Source organism: Rhinoraja longicauda, chromosome 13, assembly GCF_053455715.1.
Source record: "Rhinoraja longicauda isolate Sanriku21f chromosome 13, sRhiLon1.1, whole genome shotgun sequence".
In the NCBI taxonomy this organism is placed as follows: Eukaryota; Metazoa; Chordata; class Chondrichthyes; order Rajiformes; family Arhynchobatidae; genus Rhinoraja; species Rhinoraja longicauda.
In genome coordinates, this window is record NC_135965.1 from 18,964,776 (window position 1) to 18,980,185 (window position 15,410).

The window sequence follows — 15,410 nt, forward strand, 5'->3', positions numbered from 1 at the left end:
GAGTTACTCCAGCATTTTGGCAAATAAATACCTTCGATTTGTACCAGAATCCAGTTATTTTCTTATACAAAATGTTACTGATCATTACAAGAATGATCCAAGGAATTATTGGGTTAACATATAATGAGCATTTGACGGTACTGGGCCTGTACTCGCTACTAGAGTTTGGAAGGATGAGGGCGGACCTCATTGAAACTTACCTAATAGTGAAAGACCTGGATAGAGTGGATGTGGAGAGGATGTTTCCACAAGTGGGAGAGTCTAGGACCAGACGGCATAGCCTCAGAATAAAAGGATGTATCTTTAGAGAGGAGATGAGGAAGAGTTTCTATGGTCAGAGAGTGGTGAATCTGTGGAATTCATTGCCACAGACGGCTGTGGAGGCCAAGTCAATGGATAAGGCGAAGATTTACAGATTCTTGACTAGTAAGCGTGTCAGGGGTTACGCGGAGAAGGCAGGGGAATGAGGTTGAGAGGGATAGGTCAGCCATGATTGAATGGCGGAGGAGACTTGATGGACCAAATGGCCTAACCCTGCTCCTATAACTTATGAACCTCTCTGATACCCCGTGCTTCATTACCTCAGGTTTTGTTTCATCTGCGGGACTGGATGTCAATTTTTATTTCACTCATCAGGCAATCTGCTTTTATAGGAGATATACCGAAGAAGTATGAGGTTTCCATAGGTCAATAGTGGGCAGAACAGAACTAGTATATGGTGTGATTGCTGGTCGGAGTGGACTCGGTGGGCCAGCATCATCAAAGACCCACACCACCCTGGGCATGCTCTCATTTCACTTCGACCATCAGGAAAAAGGTACAGGGGTCTAATCAACATGAACTCCAAGAACAGCTTCTTCCCAACATCCATCAGGCTCTTGAACACTAGACAACACTAATGTCAACTGTGTACTTCTATGGACTGTCTTTGGTTGCACTAAGGTCTACAGGGTTATTTTTGCACTAGTAATGTGGTTTTTAGTTTATTGAATTTTTGTTTATTATATATTATCCATGTGTATTGTGTTTACAGGCCTGTTATGCTGCTGGAAGCAAGAAAATCTTTGTTCTGTTGACGGTACATATGACCATTAAACATGCTTGACTCTTGAGTTGGTCTCCTCCTTCCAAAGATATTCCCTTTGTTCTACCTATCCTTCCTTCGCCTTCTCTGTTAACATGTTTTCATTGTTATCCAGTTCTGATGACCTAAAACATGAACTCGTTCTCTTTCCACAGATGCAGATGGACCTGCTGAGTATTTCCAGCATTTTCAGATTTTCTAACATCTGTAATTGATTTCCACCTACAACTTTAAACTGGTATCAAACTGGAATTATAGATTCATGGGATTGGTCTGGTAGAACTCAAAACAGACATCATATTAGGAATAAGGTGACTTTCAGGTTCTCTCTGTCTGTGCTGGACTTTAAACCAAGCAGAAGGATGATGGGTATATAGAACGAGCTGCCAGAGGAGGTACTTGAGGCAGGTACTATAACAATGTTTCAAACATACAACAGCATAGCACAGGAACGGGCCCTTTGGCCCACAGCAGTTGTGCCAAACACGATGCCTTGTTAAACTGATCTCATCTGCCTGTACATGATCCATATCCCTCTATTCCCTGCACTTCCATGTACCTATCGAAAAGCTTCTTAAATGCCACTACTGTATCTACCTCCTCCACCGCTAATGTGTTCCAGCACCACTACTCTCTAAGTTACAAACATGCCCCACATATCCCCATTAAACTTTCCTCATCTCACGTTATAGCTCTACCATAAGATCATACGAGATAGGAGTAGAATTAGGCCATTCGGTGCATCGGGTCTACGCATCAAATCATGGCTGATCTATCTCTCCCTCCTAACCCCATTCTTCTGCCTTCTCCCCATAACTTCTGACACCCGTACTAATCTCTACATAACCCTCTGGTGTTGGACATTTCCACCCTGGGGAATGAGGTTCTGACTGTCTACCCACGTATATGCATGCAGTATTTATAATTCTTGAAGGTTTGATTTACATGGTCTCTTGTTTCCAATTGCCCATCCCTTAGACCCAATGTGTGCCATTGTCAGCAACACATCCACACTCACAAGGCACTTCTTTGCAGCATTCACTTCGAGGATCCCAGACTCCTACTTCTTTGACAATTACAGTCCATGAGACAAACAAAATCTTCTGCTTTATGTCCACATTTTAAAAAAAACAATGACCAAAAAACTTCTCTTTCACAAAACACAAATATATTTAATGCTGCTATGAATCTTCTCCTGGGTTTAGTAACATGAAAACAGGAGGAGGACATTTGAACTCTTGAGTCTATTGAAGCATTCAGTGGGATCATGGCTGAACTGGGTCTCAGTTCCTTGATCCATTAAGGTTCGGTAGAACATTAACAAAATACACCTAATCTATCCTTGTATAACCCTGGGGTACATTGCAGGTGGCTGCAGAACTAATGGACTAAGATATGTCACTGTGTAACACAGGGGTATAGTACTGGTGGGGATGGGTCTGGCACTGTGTAACACAGGGGGTATAGTACTGGTGGGGATGGGTCTGTCACTGTGTAACACAGGGGGTATAGTACTGGTGGGGATGGGTCTGTCACTGTGTAACACTGGGGTATAGTATTAGTAGGGATGGGTCTGTCACTGTGTAACACTGGGGTATAGTATTAGTGGGAACAGGTCTGTCACTGTGTAACACTGGGGTATAGTACTGGAGGGGACAGGTCTGTCACTGGGTAACACAGGGGTATAGTACTGGTGGGGATGGGTCTGTTACTGTGTAACACTGGAGTATAGTACTGGTAGGGACGGGTCTGTTGCTGTATAACACACGGGGCACAGTACTGGTGGATCTGGGTTTGTCACAGTGTAACGCTGGGGTACAGTAATGGTGGGGATGGGTCTGTCACTGTATAGCACACGGGGTGCAGTACTGGTGGGGACGGGCCTATCGCTGTATAACACTGGAGTACAGAGGTGCTCCTCAACCTACGATGAGGTTACGTTCCGAGAAACCTATCGTAAACCGAAAATATCGTAAGTCGAATGCGTTTAATACACCTGATCACGTGGCTGGAGACGTGCGGCGGCTCGTTGTGGCTCGCTGCCGTTGGCACCATCGCAAAGTCGAAATATCGTACGTCGAAGCATCGTAAGGCAGAGAGCATCTGTACTGGTGGGGACGGGTCTGTCACTGTATAACACTGGGGTACCGTTCTGGTGGGGACGGGTCTGTTGCTGCATAACACTGGATACAGTAACAGTCGAACACTGGGACACAGTACAGGTTGATCTGGGTTTGTCACTGTGTAACATTGGTGTACAATACATAGAAAGTCAGGTCTGTTGCTGTATACCACTGGGGTACACTACTGGTGGGGAAGTGTCTGTCGCTGTGTAACACTGGGGTACACTACTGCTGGGGACGTGTCTGTCACTGTATAACACTGGGGTACACTACTGCTGGGAGGTGGTCTGTCACTATAACATTAGGGTACAGTACCAGTGGGGACGGGTTTGTCACTGTTTAACACTGCACTACAGTACGGGTGGGGATAGGTCTGTCACTGTATAACACTGGAGTACAGTACTGGTGGAGACGGGTCTGTCCTCACATAATAAAGCATAATAAGCCATTAACTTTGTAAATACTGTTTCTTTCCCTTTGGATTTTGTACATCATAACTTTTTTTTATTCCCTGTTCCTCACAATCTTCCTCAACTGTTTAATTTCCTTTCAACTGCAATTATTGGAAATTCAAGAATGAGGTTCCCCACGTGATCTGCAAGGTGAGAGTGACAAAGATTAAAGGAGATGTGAGGGGTAAGTTTCTAACACAGAGAGTAGTGGGTGCCTGTTAACTACCGCCAGGGGTGGTGGTGGGGCAGGTATGATAGTGGCGTTTAGGAGGTTTTTAGATAGGAACGTGGATATGTAAGGAATGGAGTGGTGTGGATCATGTGCAGGCAGATGAGTTCATCTTGGCATCGTTTATCACTGACATTGTGGGCCGAAGGGCCTTATCTATGCTGTACTTTTCTATGTTCTGTGTAGCAATGTCTGGAGGATAATCAGTATCAACTGAAAATTGTAACTCGTCAAAATATTCTAGCTTATAGTATTAAATAAGAGACTTAATGAAACTGAATTTCATCTTTAACACCTCAATCTATGCAGTAATTCAGTATTAAGCACCTCAGATAGTTGATTCCTGCCATTATAAGTGTAAGCAATAATGTCTATAGTGTTTTACAACCTCTCTGAGACTGGAGCACAACTATTAAACGTGTAGCGGCATATTCCTTCATATTTTGAATTTTAGTGGGAGATTTAAAAACTTCAAATTTTAAAGATATTTTTCTAAATCAGGGCGGCAAAGTGGCGCAGCGGTACCTTACAACGCCAGAGACCCGGGTTTGATCCTGACTATGGGTGCTGTCTGTATGGAGTTTGTATATGTTCTCCCTGTGACATGCGAGTTTTTGCCAGGTGCTCCGGTTTCCTCTTACACTCCAGAGACGAACAGGTTTGTAGGTTAATTGGCTTTGGTAAAATTGTAAATTGTAAAATTGTAAAATTGTAAATTGTTCCTCGTGTGTAGGATAGTGCAAGTATACGTGGTTACCATTGGTCGGCGTGGACTCGGTGGGACAAAGGGCCTGTTTTTGCGCTGTGTCCCTAAAGTAAAATCTTAAGTCTAAAGATTTCCCAGGCCAATTTTCAATCTTTTCTATGAATCCAAATGTTCTTCCTTTCTTAGTATCTTTTGGTGTTTATAACTTGATATTGTATTGACCCTCTTTAATTCACCCTCCTTCTCATCCCTTCCCATGTTTATCTCCCAATTCTAACATTAATTCTAATCAAGAGATAGCTTGCTGGTTGCCCCCTTGACTGAAGTCCAGGTATCTGTTGTTGAGCCATTATCAGCTTTCACTTTCAGCAAGTTTGTGAGAAAATTCCTTTGAGATGAAGGGAGCAGAGGCAGATGTAATTACCAGGGTGATTTGATAGTCCTATTTGCTATACCTCATAGACCTCATAGGTCTAGCCTATTTGCTCTACCTCATGGGAAGTCCAATCTTTTAGTGAGTTAGCAGGAATAAAATTGTTTTTGATGATTCAACTGAGGCAACCCTCGTAAAAAGGATGGGAAAGTCTAAGAACAGCGGCACAGTGGTAGAGTTGCTGCCTTACAGCGCCAGAGACCCGGGTTCAAACCTGACCAAGGGTGCTGTCTGTACGGAGTTTGTACGTTCTTCCTCCGACCGCACGGGTTTTCCCCGGGTGCTCCGGTTTCCTCCCACACTCCAGAGACGTACACGTTTGTAGGTTTATTGGCTTCTGTAAAATTGTCCCTGGTGTGTAGGATAATGTTAGTGTACGGGATGATCGCTGGTTGGCATGGACTCGGTGTGCTAAAGGGCTTGTTTCCATGCCGTATCTCGAAAGTCTAAAGCTTAAATGGAAACAGGTGCTGGGATCAAATTGGGATGTGATTTTATGCCGTATTAGTGAACTGTGAATTTGAGCTTGCCTATCTCTAGTTTCCCTGTACCACAGGCTTGGCCAGTTGCCTGCTATTGTCCAACAACCTTCGGTGATGTCCCTGCTTCAGTAAAATGGGACGGTCCCATTCCAGTCCACAGCAGCTCCTTCCCACTTAGTACGGACGGTCATCAACACCGAAGGAAATCTTTTCTCTGGATCAACTTCCTCCTCGTGCATCCCCTCTTCCCAATGATGGGAGTGAGTGTCTACAAGGCAAGGAGGAGAGGAAAATATGAATGTTCGAGGATTTGGATGGAAACGCAAGGAAAAGAAGACAGGCGCAAGGTCTAATAGTAGATAAGAGATTCAAGGTGCTGGAGGAACTCAGCGGGTCAGGTAGCATCTATGGAGAACATGAATAGGTGACGTTTCGGGTCTGGACCCTTTTTGGAGTAAGTCAATGGGTAAGGCAGTATCTGTGGAGAACATGGATAGATGACATTTCGGCTCGTCCCCCGTCTTTCGACTGAAGGTCCCGACCTGAAATGTTACCTATCCCTGTACTCCAGAGATGTCTTCTGCCCAAAGAGATACTTTAGCACTTTGTGTCTTTTAGTGCAAACCAGCATCTGCTGTTTCTTGTTTCTACAAAAGGCGCAAAGTGTTGGAGTAACTCGGCGGGTCAGGCAGCATCTCTGGAGAACATGGATGGGTGACGTTTCGGGTCAGGACCCTTCTTCAGACCGATTGTATTTAAAAGGGAGAAAGCTGGATAAGATAGGTGGAACGGGACAAAACCTGGCAGGTGATTGGTGGATGCAGATTGGGGGGGTGGGGGGTTGATTGGCAGACGGTTTGGACAAAGGCCAGAAATGAAATGACAAAAAGTGTGAGACGAGGAGAGAAGAGTGAAAAGTGAAGCCAGAGGAAAGAATGTAGGTGGAAGGGGATGGGGAAGAGATGGGTGCCTGTCCAGGTGTGGGAAGAGAGGAGATGGGGGAGAAAAGGGGGGGGGGGGGTGGTGAAGGGATGGTTGTTTGTACAGTATGCGAGTTATCTAAAATTGGAGAATTCAATGTGCATCCCATTGAGGTGTGAGCTATCCAAGCAGAATATATGATAACCGTACCATCTACATTCCACGCTGCCTCAGCAAGGCCACCAGCATTATCAAGGACCAGTCTCACCCTCTTCTCCCCCCTCCCAACAGGTAAGCGGTTCAGAAGTGTGAAAATGCACACCTCTTGATTCAGGGACAATTTCTTCCCAGCTGTTATCAGGCAACTGAACCATCCTACCAACAAGTAGAGAGCGGTCCTGATCCAACATCTACCTCACTTGAGAGTCTCAGACTATCTTTAATCGGACTTTATCTTGCATGAAACATTATTCCCTTTATCTGTACACTGTGGACGGCTCGATTGTAATCGTATGTCTTTCCACTGACTGGATCGCACGCAACAAAATGCTTTCCACTGTAACTCGGTACACATGACAATAAACTAAACTAAAACAAAACTAAAGATAATAGCAAATAGAATATACAAGCTATTCGCATTGGGAATTAAATAAGCATTGACTACAAAAGCTTCAGTCCATGAACTATCTGGTAAAGAATGAAGAGAAGAACATTTGATCTTTTGTAACTTTGACATCGCAGTGACTCTTGTGTACTGCCTAGGTGAGGTCTGCTGTGTGATTTTACTGGGTAGTATGCGAAACAAAGCATTTCACTGTACATGTGACAATAACGGATCATTGAATCATTGAGAAGAGAAAAAAAAATTAAGTCTCTGTGTATCACCTTTCAGAATTTCCAGATATATTTTACAACCTGCAGATTACTTTTGAAATTTAGACACAAGGAACTGCAGATGCTGGTTTACCAAAAAAGACACAAAGCGCTGGAGTAACTGAAGCCCCGATCTGAAACATTGCCTATCCATGTTCTCCAGAGATGCCGCCTGACCCATTGATTTACACCAGCACATTGTGTCTCTTTCTGCATTTGAAGTATGTTCACTGTTGGAAACTTGGCAGCCAATTCATGTGGAAGAATTGCCCACAAGCAGATGACCTGTTTTTTAGCACCACACAGGAACCAGAGTGTAGAATTTAACACTTTACTTCCTGGATCCCACAATCTTATGATTCTGAGATGAGAGGGCGACTGGCTAGAAAAAAAGACAGCAGAATGACACAGCAGTCGAGTTAGAAACATACATAGAAACATAGAAAATAGGTGCAGGAGTAGGCCATTCGGCCCTTCGAGCCTGCCATTCAATATGATCATGGCTGATCATCCAGCTCAGTAACCTGTACCTGCCTTCTCTCCATACCCCCTGATCCCTTTAGCCACAAGGGCCACATCTAACTCCCTCTTAAACATAGCCAATGAATAGTCAACTACCTTCTGTGGCAGAGAATTCCACAGACTCACCACTCTGTGTGAAGAAATGTTTCCTCATCTCGGTCCTAAAAGACTTCCCCCTTATCCTTAAGCTGTGACCCCTGGTTCTGGACTCCCCCAACATCGGGAACAATCTTCCCGCATCTAGCCTCTCCAACCCCTTAAGAATTTTATATGTTTCTATAAGATCCCCCCTCAGCCTTCTAAATTCCAGCGAGTACAAGCCTAGTCTATCCAATCTTTCTTCATATGAAAGTCCCGCCATCCCAGGGACCAATCTGGTGGTAGAGCAACTCTAAGGAGTTGCTGCCTTAGAACGTCAGAGACCCGAGTCCAATCCCGAGTACGGGAACTGTCTGTGTGGAGTTTGCACGTTCTCCCTGTGATCTTGTGGGTTTTCTCCGGATGCTCCGGTTTTCTTCGATACTCCAAAGATGTGAAGGTTTGTGGGTTAATTGGCTTCTGTAAATTGCTCCTAGAGTGTAGGATAGAACTTGTGAACGGGTGATCGATGGTCAGTGCAGACTAGGTGGGCCGAAGGGCCTGTTTCCATGCTGTATCTCTAAACTAAACTAAAAAGAATTTAAGCCAGATAGAAATAGCGCAGTAGAATCACAGAAGCTCGGAAATTAATGACAGAGCAGAGAAATACAATACAAGAAAAACGGCAGCTGTGTGGAAATGCCTTAAATATTTACCACAGAGAAAGCCCTCCCCATTTCCAACACCCACCCTGCATCAATCCAGAAAATCAAAGCATTTAAAAAAATCTCTCCACAAGGCCAACATTAATCGCCCATCCGTAATTGCACTTGAATAAATAGTCACAGAGCGTGGAAACAGGCCTATCGGCCCAACTTGCCAACGCTGACCAACATGCCCCGTCTACACCAGTCCCACCTCCCTCTAAACCTGTCCTATCCATGTACCTGTTCAAATGTTTCTTAAATGTTGTGATCGCACCTGCCTCAACTACCTCCACCAGCGATCACTCCATACACTAGCACTATCTTGCACACTAGGAACAATTTAACATTTTTCACCAAAGCCAATTAACCTACAATACTGCACGTCTTTGGAATGTGGGACGAAACTGGAGCACCTGGAAAAAACCCATGCGGTAACGAGGAGAACATACAAACTTGGTACAGACAGCGCCCATAGTCAGGATTGGACCTGGGTCTCTGACACTGTAAGGCAGCAACTCTGCTGTTGTGCCCCTGGCATAGTTTCCTATTTGAGGGTGCGCAGCTCTGACAGTGCTCCCTCTGCACTGGTACTGATATCTCAGAGTTAATTCCTTGCTGGATTCAGAGTGCTATCAGTGACCAAAGGCTAACAAGAGTCTTACATTACATTTCAACAGCCCGTACCTATCGTGAGTGTGACTGCCTTTGCCTGTAATGGCTGGCCGGTGTAGAAATACAGATCAAAGAGATGTTCCATTTTCCAGTCAGACAGGAGCTGCCTCTTCGTGCTGAACAGCATGCTGAAGGTGCTGTTGATGTTGCAAAGCCAAATTGGCAGCTTGGGAGTTTTCAGCATGCTTCCCACCTGCAAGAAAGAAAGTCTTCAACATCAATCCATTGCCAACCTATTGTAAAAAAAAAGACAAGTTGCTGGAGAAACTCAGTTGGTCAGGCATCATCTGTGGAGACAAAAGAACATCAACATTTCAGGGCCAGACCCTTCATCCCTTGGTACATTTATGGTTTCCGAGACGACATGTTCTTTAGAGATACCGCGTGGAATTTGGCCCTTCGGCCCACCGAGTCTGTGCCGACCAGCGATCACCCTGTACACTAGCACTATCCTGCATACTAGGGACAATTTGCAATTTTACAGAAGCCATTTAACCTATAAACCTGTGTAGGAAGGAACTGCAGACGGTGGTTTACACCGAAAATAGACACAAAATGCTGGAGTAACTCAACGGGTCAGGATGCAACTCTGGAGAAAAGGAATAGGTGACATTTCGAGTGACTTTGGGTCTAAAGAGCGGTTCCAACCCCAAAACATCACCTATTCCTTTTCTCCATTATGCTGCCTGACCCACTGAGTTGCTAGAGCACATTGTGGCCATCTTAACCTACAAACCTGTACGTCTTTGGAATGTGGGTGGAAACCAGAGCACCCGGAGAAAACCCACACGGTCACGGGGAGAACGTACAAACTCCGTACAGACAGCACCTGTAGTCAGGATCAAACCCTGGTCTCTGGCAGCAGTAAGGCAGCAACTCTACTGCTGTGCCACCCCAAGGTTCATCTGGTTACTGGTTGAGCAAGAATAATGAATTAGAGAATTATGTAGATACTCAGAAAGGCAGGCAGAATCAGGTATCTCATCGTAGAAACAGAAAACTGCAGATGCTGGTTAATACACAAAAGGACACAAAGTGCTGGAGTAACTCAGCAGGTCAGGCAGCAGGAGAACATGGATAGGTGATGTTTTGGATTAAGATCTTTCTTCGATCTGTTCAGCGGGCAGTCAAGGGTTCTGCTCAGTCAACTGCCTGCTCCTCTTCCAGGCCTATGTCCGTGCCCACCTGTCCCAGAAGAGGGAACACACGGGACTCTGGAGGCTTTCTGTGAATGCTGGTCACCATGGTGGGGTGGGGGGAGGGGGAGAGCAGGTTGATTGCATTGTGTAACCCCGGTACCTCCTCCCCTCCTCCCCAATCACCACTTCACACCTACTTACAGCCCGACTCCAGTCTGCAAAGACTGGGCCCTTCCCCACCCATTCCTCCCCAATCACCACTTGACACCTACTTACAGCCTGACTCTAGTCTGCAAAGACTGGGCCCTCGTCCACCACCCACCCCCTCCTTGCTGCCCAACATCAGTCTGGCCACTTCTCCATCACTAACGATAGCAATTGAGGAGGTGGAGAAGCTATTCAGGAGATAGAAAAGCTGGAAATCTCCAGGACCGGACAATGTTTCCCCCTCTACCCTCAAGCTCTGTGCTGAACAACTGGCACCGGTGCTACACAGACATTTTCAAACAGTCCCTGTAAACTTGCACTGTCCCTGGCTGCTTCAAAGTCTCCACTATTGTTCCTGTACCCAAAAAGCCAAGGGTTACTGGTCTTAATGACTACAGGCCTGTCGCACTGACCTCTGAAATCATGAAGACCCTTGAAAGACGTGCTGGCCCAGCTGAAAAACATCACAAACCCCCTGCTGGACCCCCTGCAGTTTGCATACCGGGCCAATAGATCAGTGCATGACACAGTCAACCTAGGCCTGCACTTCATCCTCCAGCACCTAGACCGCCAGGGGACCTATGCAAGGATTCTGTTTGTGGACTTTAGCTCTGCATTCAACACCATTGTGCCAGAGCTACTACACTCCAAACTCTTCCAGTTGACTGTGCCTGAACCCCTCTGTCAGTGGATCACCAACTTCCTGACAGACAGGAAGCAGCATGTGAGGCTGGGAAAGCACATCTCGGACCCGCAGACCCTCAGCATAGGAGCTCCGCAAGGCTGCGTACTCTCCCCTCTCCTTTACTCTCTCTACACCAACGACTGCACCTCCACAGACTCCTCTGTCAAGCTCCTCAAGTTTGCGGATGACACTACGCTGATTGGACTGATCCAGGATGGGGAGGAATCTGCCTACAGAGGGGAAGTGACACAGCTGGCGTCCTGGTGCCATTGCAACAACCTGGAGCTCAATGCTCTTAAGACAGTGGAATTAATTGTAGACTTTAGGAGAGCTCCCCCTCCTCACCATCAACAACAACATAGTCACATCTGTGGATTCATTTGTTCCTTGGAACCATCATCTCCAGGGGGGCCACCATCGACTCCACAGTCAAAAAGGCCCAACAGAGGATGTACTTCCTGCAGCAACTGAGAAAACAGTCTGCCACAGGCAATGATGGTCCAGTTTTATACTGCCATCATAGAATCTGCCCTCACCTTCTCCATCATGGTCTGGTTTCGCTCAGTCACCAGGCATAACATCGGGAGGCTGCAGCGCATCGTTCGATCAGCCGAGAAGGTTGTTGGCTGCAACCTTCCCCCCCATTGACGAACTGTACACCGCAAGGGCCAGGAAGCAAGTGGGCAAGATCATCTCTGACCCCTCTCATCCTGGCCACAAACTCTTTGAAGCACTTCCCTCTGGAAGGCGACTCTGGACTGTCAAAGTCGTCACAGCCAGACATAAAAACAGCTTTTTACCACGAGCAGTAGCTCTATTCAGTAGCGCAGCCAGGTCCCCCCAACACCAGTGAATATCCAGGAAATGGACATCGAGAGGGTGGATTCTTACAAGTACCTGGGTGTCCACCTCAACAATAAATTGGACTGGACTGAAAACACTGATGCGCTATACAGAAAGGGCCAGAGCAGACTTTATCTGCTAAGGAGACTCAGGTCCTTTGGAGTGCAGGGGGCTTCTACAACACGGTGGTTGCATCAGCCATTTTCTATGGAGTGGTCTGCTGGAGCAGCAGCATCTCAGCGGCGTAAGGGAAGAGACTCAACAAGCTGGTCAGGAAGGCCAGCTCTGCCTTGGGTTGCCCCCTCGACTCAGTGCAGGTTGTGGGAGAGAGGAGGATGATGGCAAAGCTAACATCGCTGCTGGACAACGACTCCCACCCCATGCAGGACACTGTCACTGCACTGAGTAGCTCCTTCAGTGACAGACTCCTTCACCCCAAGAGCGTGTAGGAGCGATATAGGAGGTCCTTCCTTCCCGCTGCTGTGAGACTGCACAACCAGCACTGCTCCCAGCAGACGAGTCAACAATGACAGCTAAGAACACACCTAAAACAGATGACAATTTATGTATCTTTTATTTATAATGAATGATCTGTTGCTCTCTTGCTATCCACTTTGCTGCTGTAACACTGTAAATTTCCCCTGGTGTGGGACGAATAAAGGAATATATTATTCAACAACCAAAAGTCTCTCGCCTCCTTTTGCTCTGGTATTTTATTTCATTCTTCACATGTTTAAACTATAATGTTTTACTTTTAATGTTTTAATGTTTGATTCTCAATCGTTTACTGTATATCATGTTGTTATCCTTGCGAGCAAAGCTTGGCTAATACTTGGCTAATAAAATTTGTTCAATTCAGATATGGATAATAATGTTGTAATTTGATTCATTGATCGATATTTGCAAACTGCTGGGCGATGTTGATCTTTCCAGTTGTTTGTAACTGTGATTATTTGAGTAAATGTTCCTTGTTAGAGAAAAAAAAACAAGAAACTGAAGGGTTGCCCTATTGAACCACCCTCTCACGATACCAGTATCTGCAGTCCCTTATATCCCCTTGTGTAACCAATTATAGGTTAATTGGCTTCGTAAAATAAATGTTAAATTGTCCCTTCCGTGTCGCAATAGTGCTACTGTACGAGGTGATCACTGGTCAGCGTGGACTCAGTGAAACGCAAGGCCTGTTTCCGCATTGCATCTCTAAAGTCTAAAGACATGTGGGTTTCATTGATTAACTGGCCACTGAAAATTACCCAGATTCTACTTCCCTGTTTCTGTCCTCTCTTTAAGGAGCAGTACTTTCTCAAAGGCACTAGTGGCATTCTAAAATCTCACCTACCTGAACAAGAAATTTAGTTCCATTGACGTAAGAAGGCACATGGAGTACCACCAATACAACATTCTTAAAATGTGTGGAATTAAGTAGAACTCTTTCATGTTTCTGGAGAGAAGGAACGGGTGATGTTTTGGGTCGAGACCCTTCTTCCTTTTTCTTCTGAAGTCTGAAGAAAGGTCTCGACCCAAAACATCACCCATTCCAACCCTCCAGAGATGATGCCTGACTCGCTGAGTTACTCCAGCATTTTGTGCCTACAGTTTAAACCAGTATCTGTAGTTTGTTCCTACACTCTTTCATGTTTGTTTGTGAATCACTATGGCTTACAACAAACAATTATTGAACATGCATTCAGAGTGGTTCAGGTCAGTCTGTGCCTTTTAAGATTCAATGATTGAACTTGAAAGGAGTCCTGGGAGATGTTAGGTACACATATAAAACAATACTTGATGGATATCCAACTAAATCACACACAAGTTGAGTGTAAGATGCATTTGAGAAGCCTTGAAGAATCTTGATAAAAATGTACAAATGTTCGACAGCCAAATTATCAGCTTTCTTTTGGTGACATATTTGATCAGTCTTTTGTGAGTATCTTAGCAACCGGATGTCAACATAGCAGCTGAACTTGCAACTAAATGCAGTACATGAGTTAAGAGTGTTGATATGACAGACACCAGATATGAACTGGAACTATGAATGTCTTACTGCAGATTTATAGGCACTTCAGATATACCACCACCACCCTAAATAACATATCATAGAGTCACAGAGTCATATAGCTTGGAAACCCAGGTCCTTCGACCCAACTTGCCCACAATGACTAAAATGTCCCACCTACACCAGTCCCACCTGCCCACAAAATGGGACAAGTTGTTCTTTGAAATAGCCAGCACAGGTCTGGTGACTGAAAGGCGTCCTTCTCTGCTGTAAGCTCAGATGAAATTAACACACCGAAAGGCAATATGTTTGGTTTCACTGCTTCACTTGTCTCCATCATCATTTGTTGGCAGCAAAAGCTGAAAGACCACAATTAGAGCCATAGAGTCACAAAGCACGGAAACAGCCCACCGAATCTCCGCCAACCGGCGATCACCCTGTACACTCGCACTACCCCACAAACCAGGGCCAATTAAACTTCTTCGTCTTTGGAGTGTTGGCGGAAACCGGAGCACCCGGAGAACGTAAAACTCCTACAGACAGCACCAGAGGTCAGGATTGAACCCGGCCGTTTGGCGCTGCAAGGCAGCAACTTTACTGTTGCCCACCGTGCTGCCCCACAGCTTCCCGTGCTCCAAGGAAGAAAATCCCAACCTGCCCAACCTCTCCCTATAACTGAGGCCGTCAAGTCCCGGCAGCATCCTCGTAAAGTTATCCAGCTATTCTTAGTAGACTAGACCATGATAGTGCATACACCAAGCACGCAGAAAAAAACCAGCAGTGCAAATTCCGTCATGGCTCGGTGCTGAGGTAGGGTTGTGGTTAGAGTTGTGGAGGGTGGGTCAAGAGCCTGATTGTCCCTGGGGACCTGGATCACAGTGTGGAATAGACCTCTGGAACTTTATGCCTCCCCTTATAGAAATATAATCTATGGCTGTTCTTCCCTTTTGAGAATGCAGAGTCCCAGTTTAACAACTTGAATGAACAAGAACTTACCTGTGGGAGTTTATCATGGTCCATCTCATGCCTATTCCAGTAGAGGTAACCCACGTCACCTCGAGTAAGGATTCCATGCTGTGGATCTTTCAGCAAGTTACCCTGGTCATCGGACTGAAGGTCACCATTGAAAACGTTCGGACTGGCTCTTCCAGTGAGCATGAGATTTATAAGCGCCTAGAAAGCAAGCCAAAAGGTTCAAAAAACTGTTGCTGAATCGGGTTTTCGTGATGTCTAACTTTATGACTCAATAATGAAAAGG

At 45.6% G+C, this 15,410-nt stretch overlaps 1 protein-coding gene across 1 annotated transcript in view; it reads right to left on the reverse strand.

Annotated features, from left to right (window-relative positions):
* Positions 1 to 5,634: 5,634 nt before the first annotated feature.
* The window catches only part of mindy4b (MINDY family member 4B), a 32,089-nt gene continuing 22,313 nt past the window's right edge, over positions 5,635 to 15,410 (reverse strand). Inside the window, exons 10-12 of the mRNA XM_078409894.1 lie at positions 15,149 to 15,325; positions 9,295 to 9,475; positions 5,635 to 5,777 (exon numbers count right to left, since the gene is read on the reverse strand). Coding sequence (XP_078266020.1) covers positions 5,635 to 5,777; positions 9,295 to 9,475; positions 15,149 to 15,325 — 501 coding nt within the window. The remainder of the gene's footprint in view (positions 5,778 to 9,294; positions 9,476 to 15,148; positions 15,326 to 15,410) is intronic.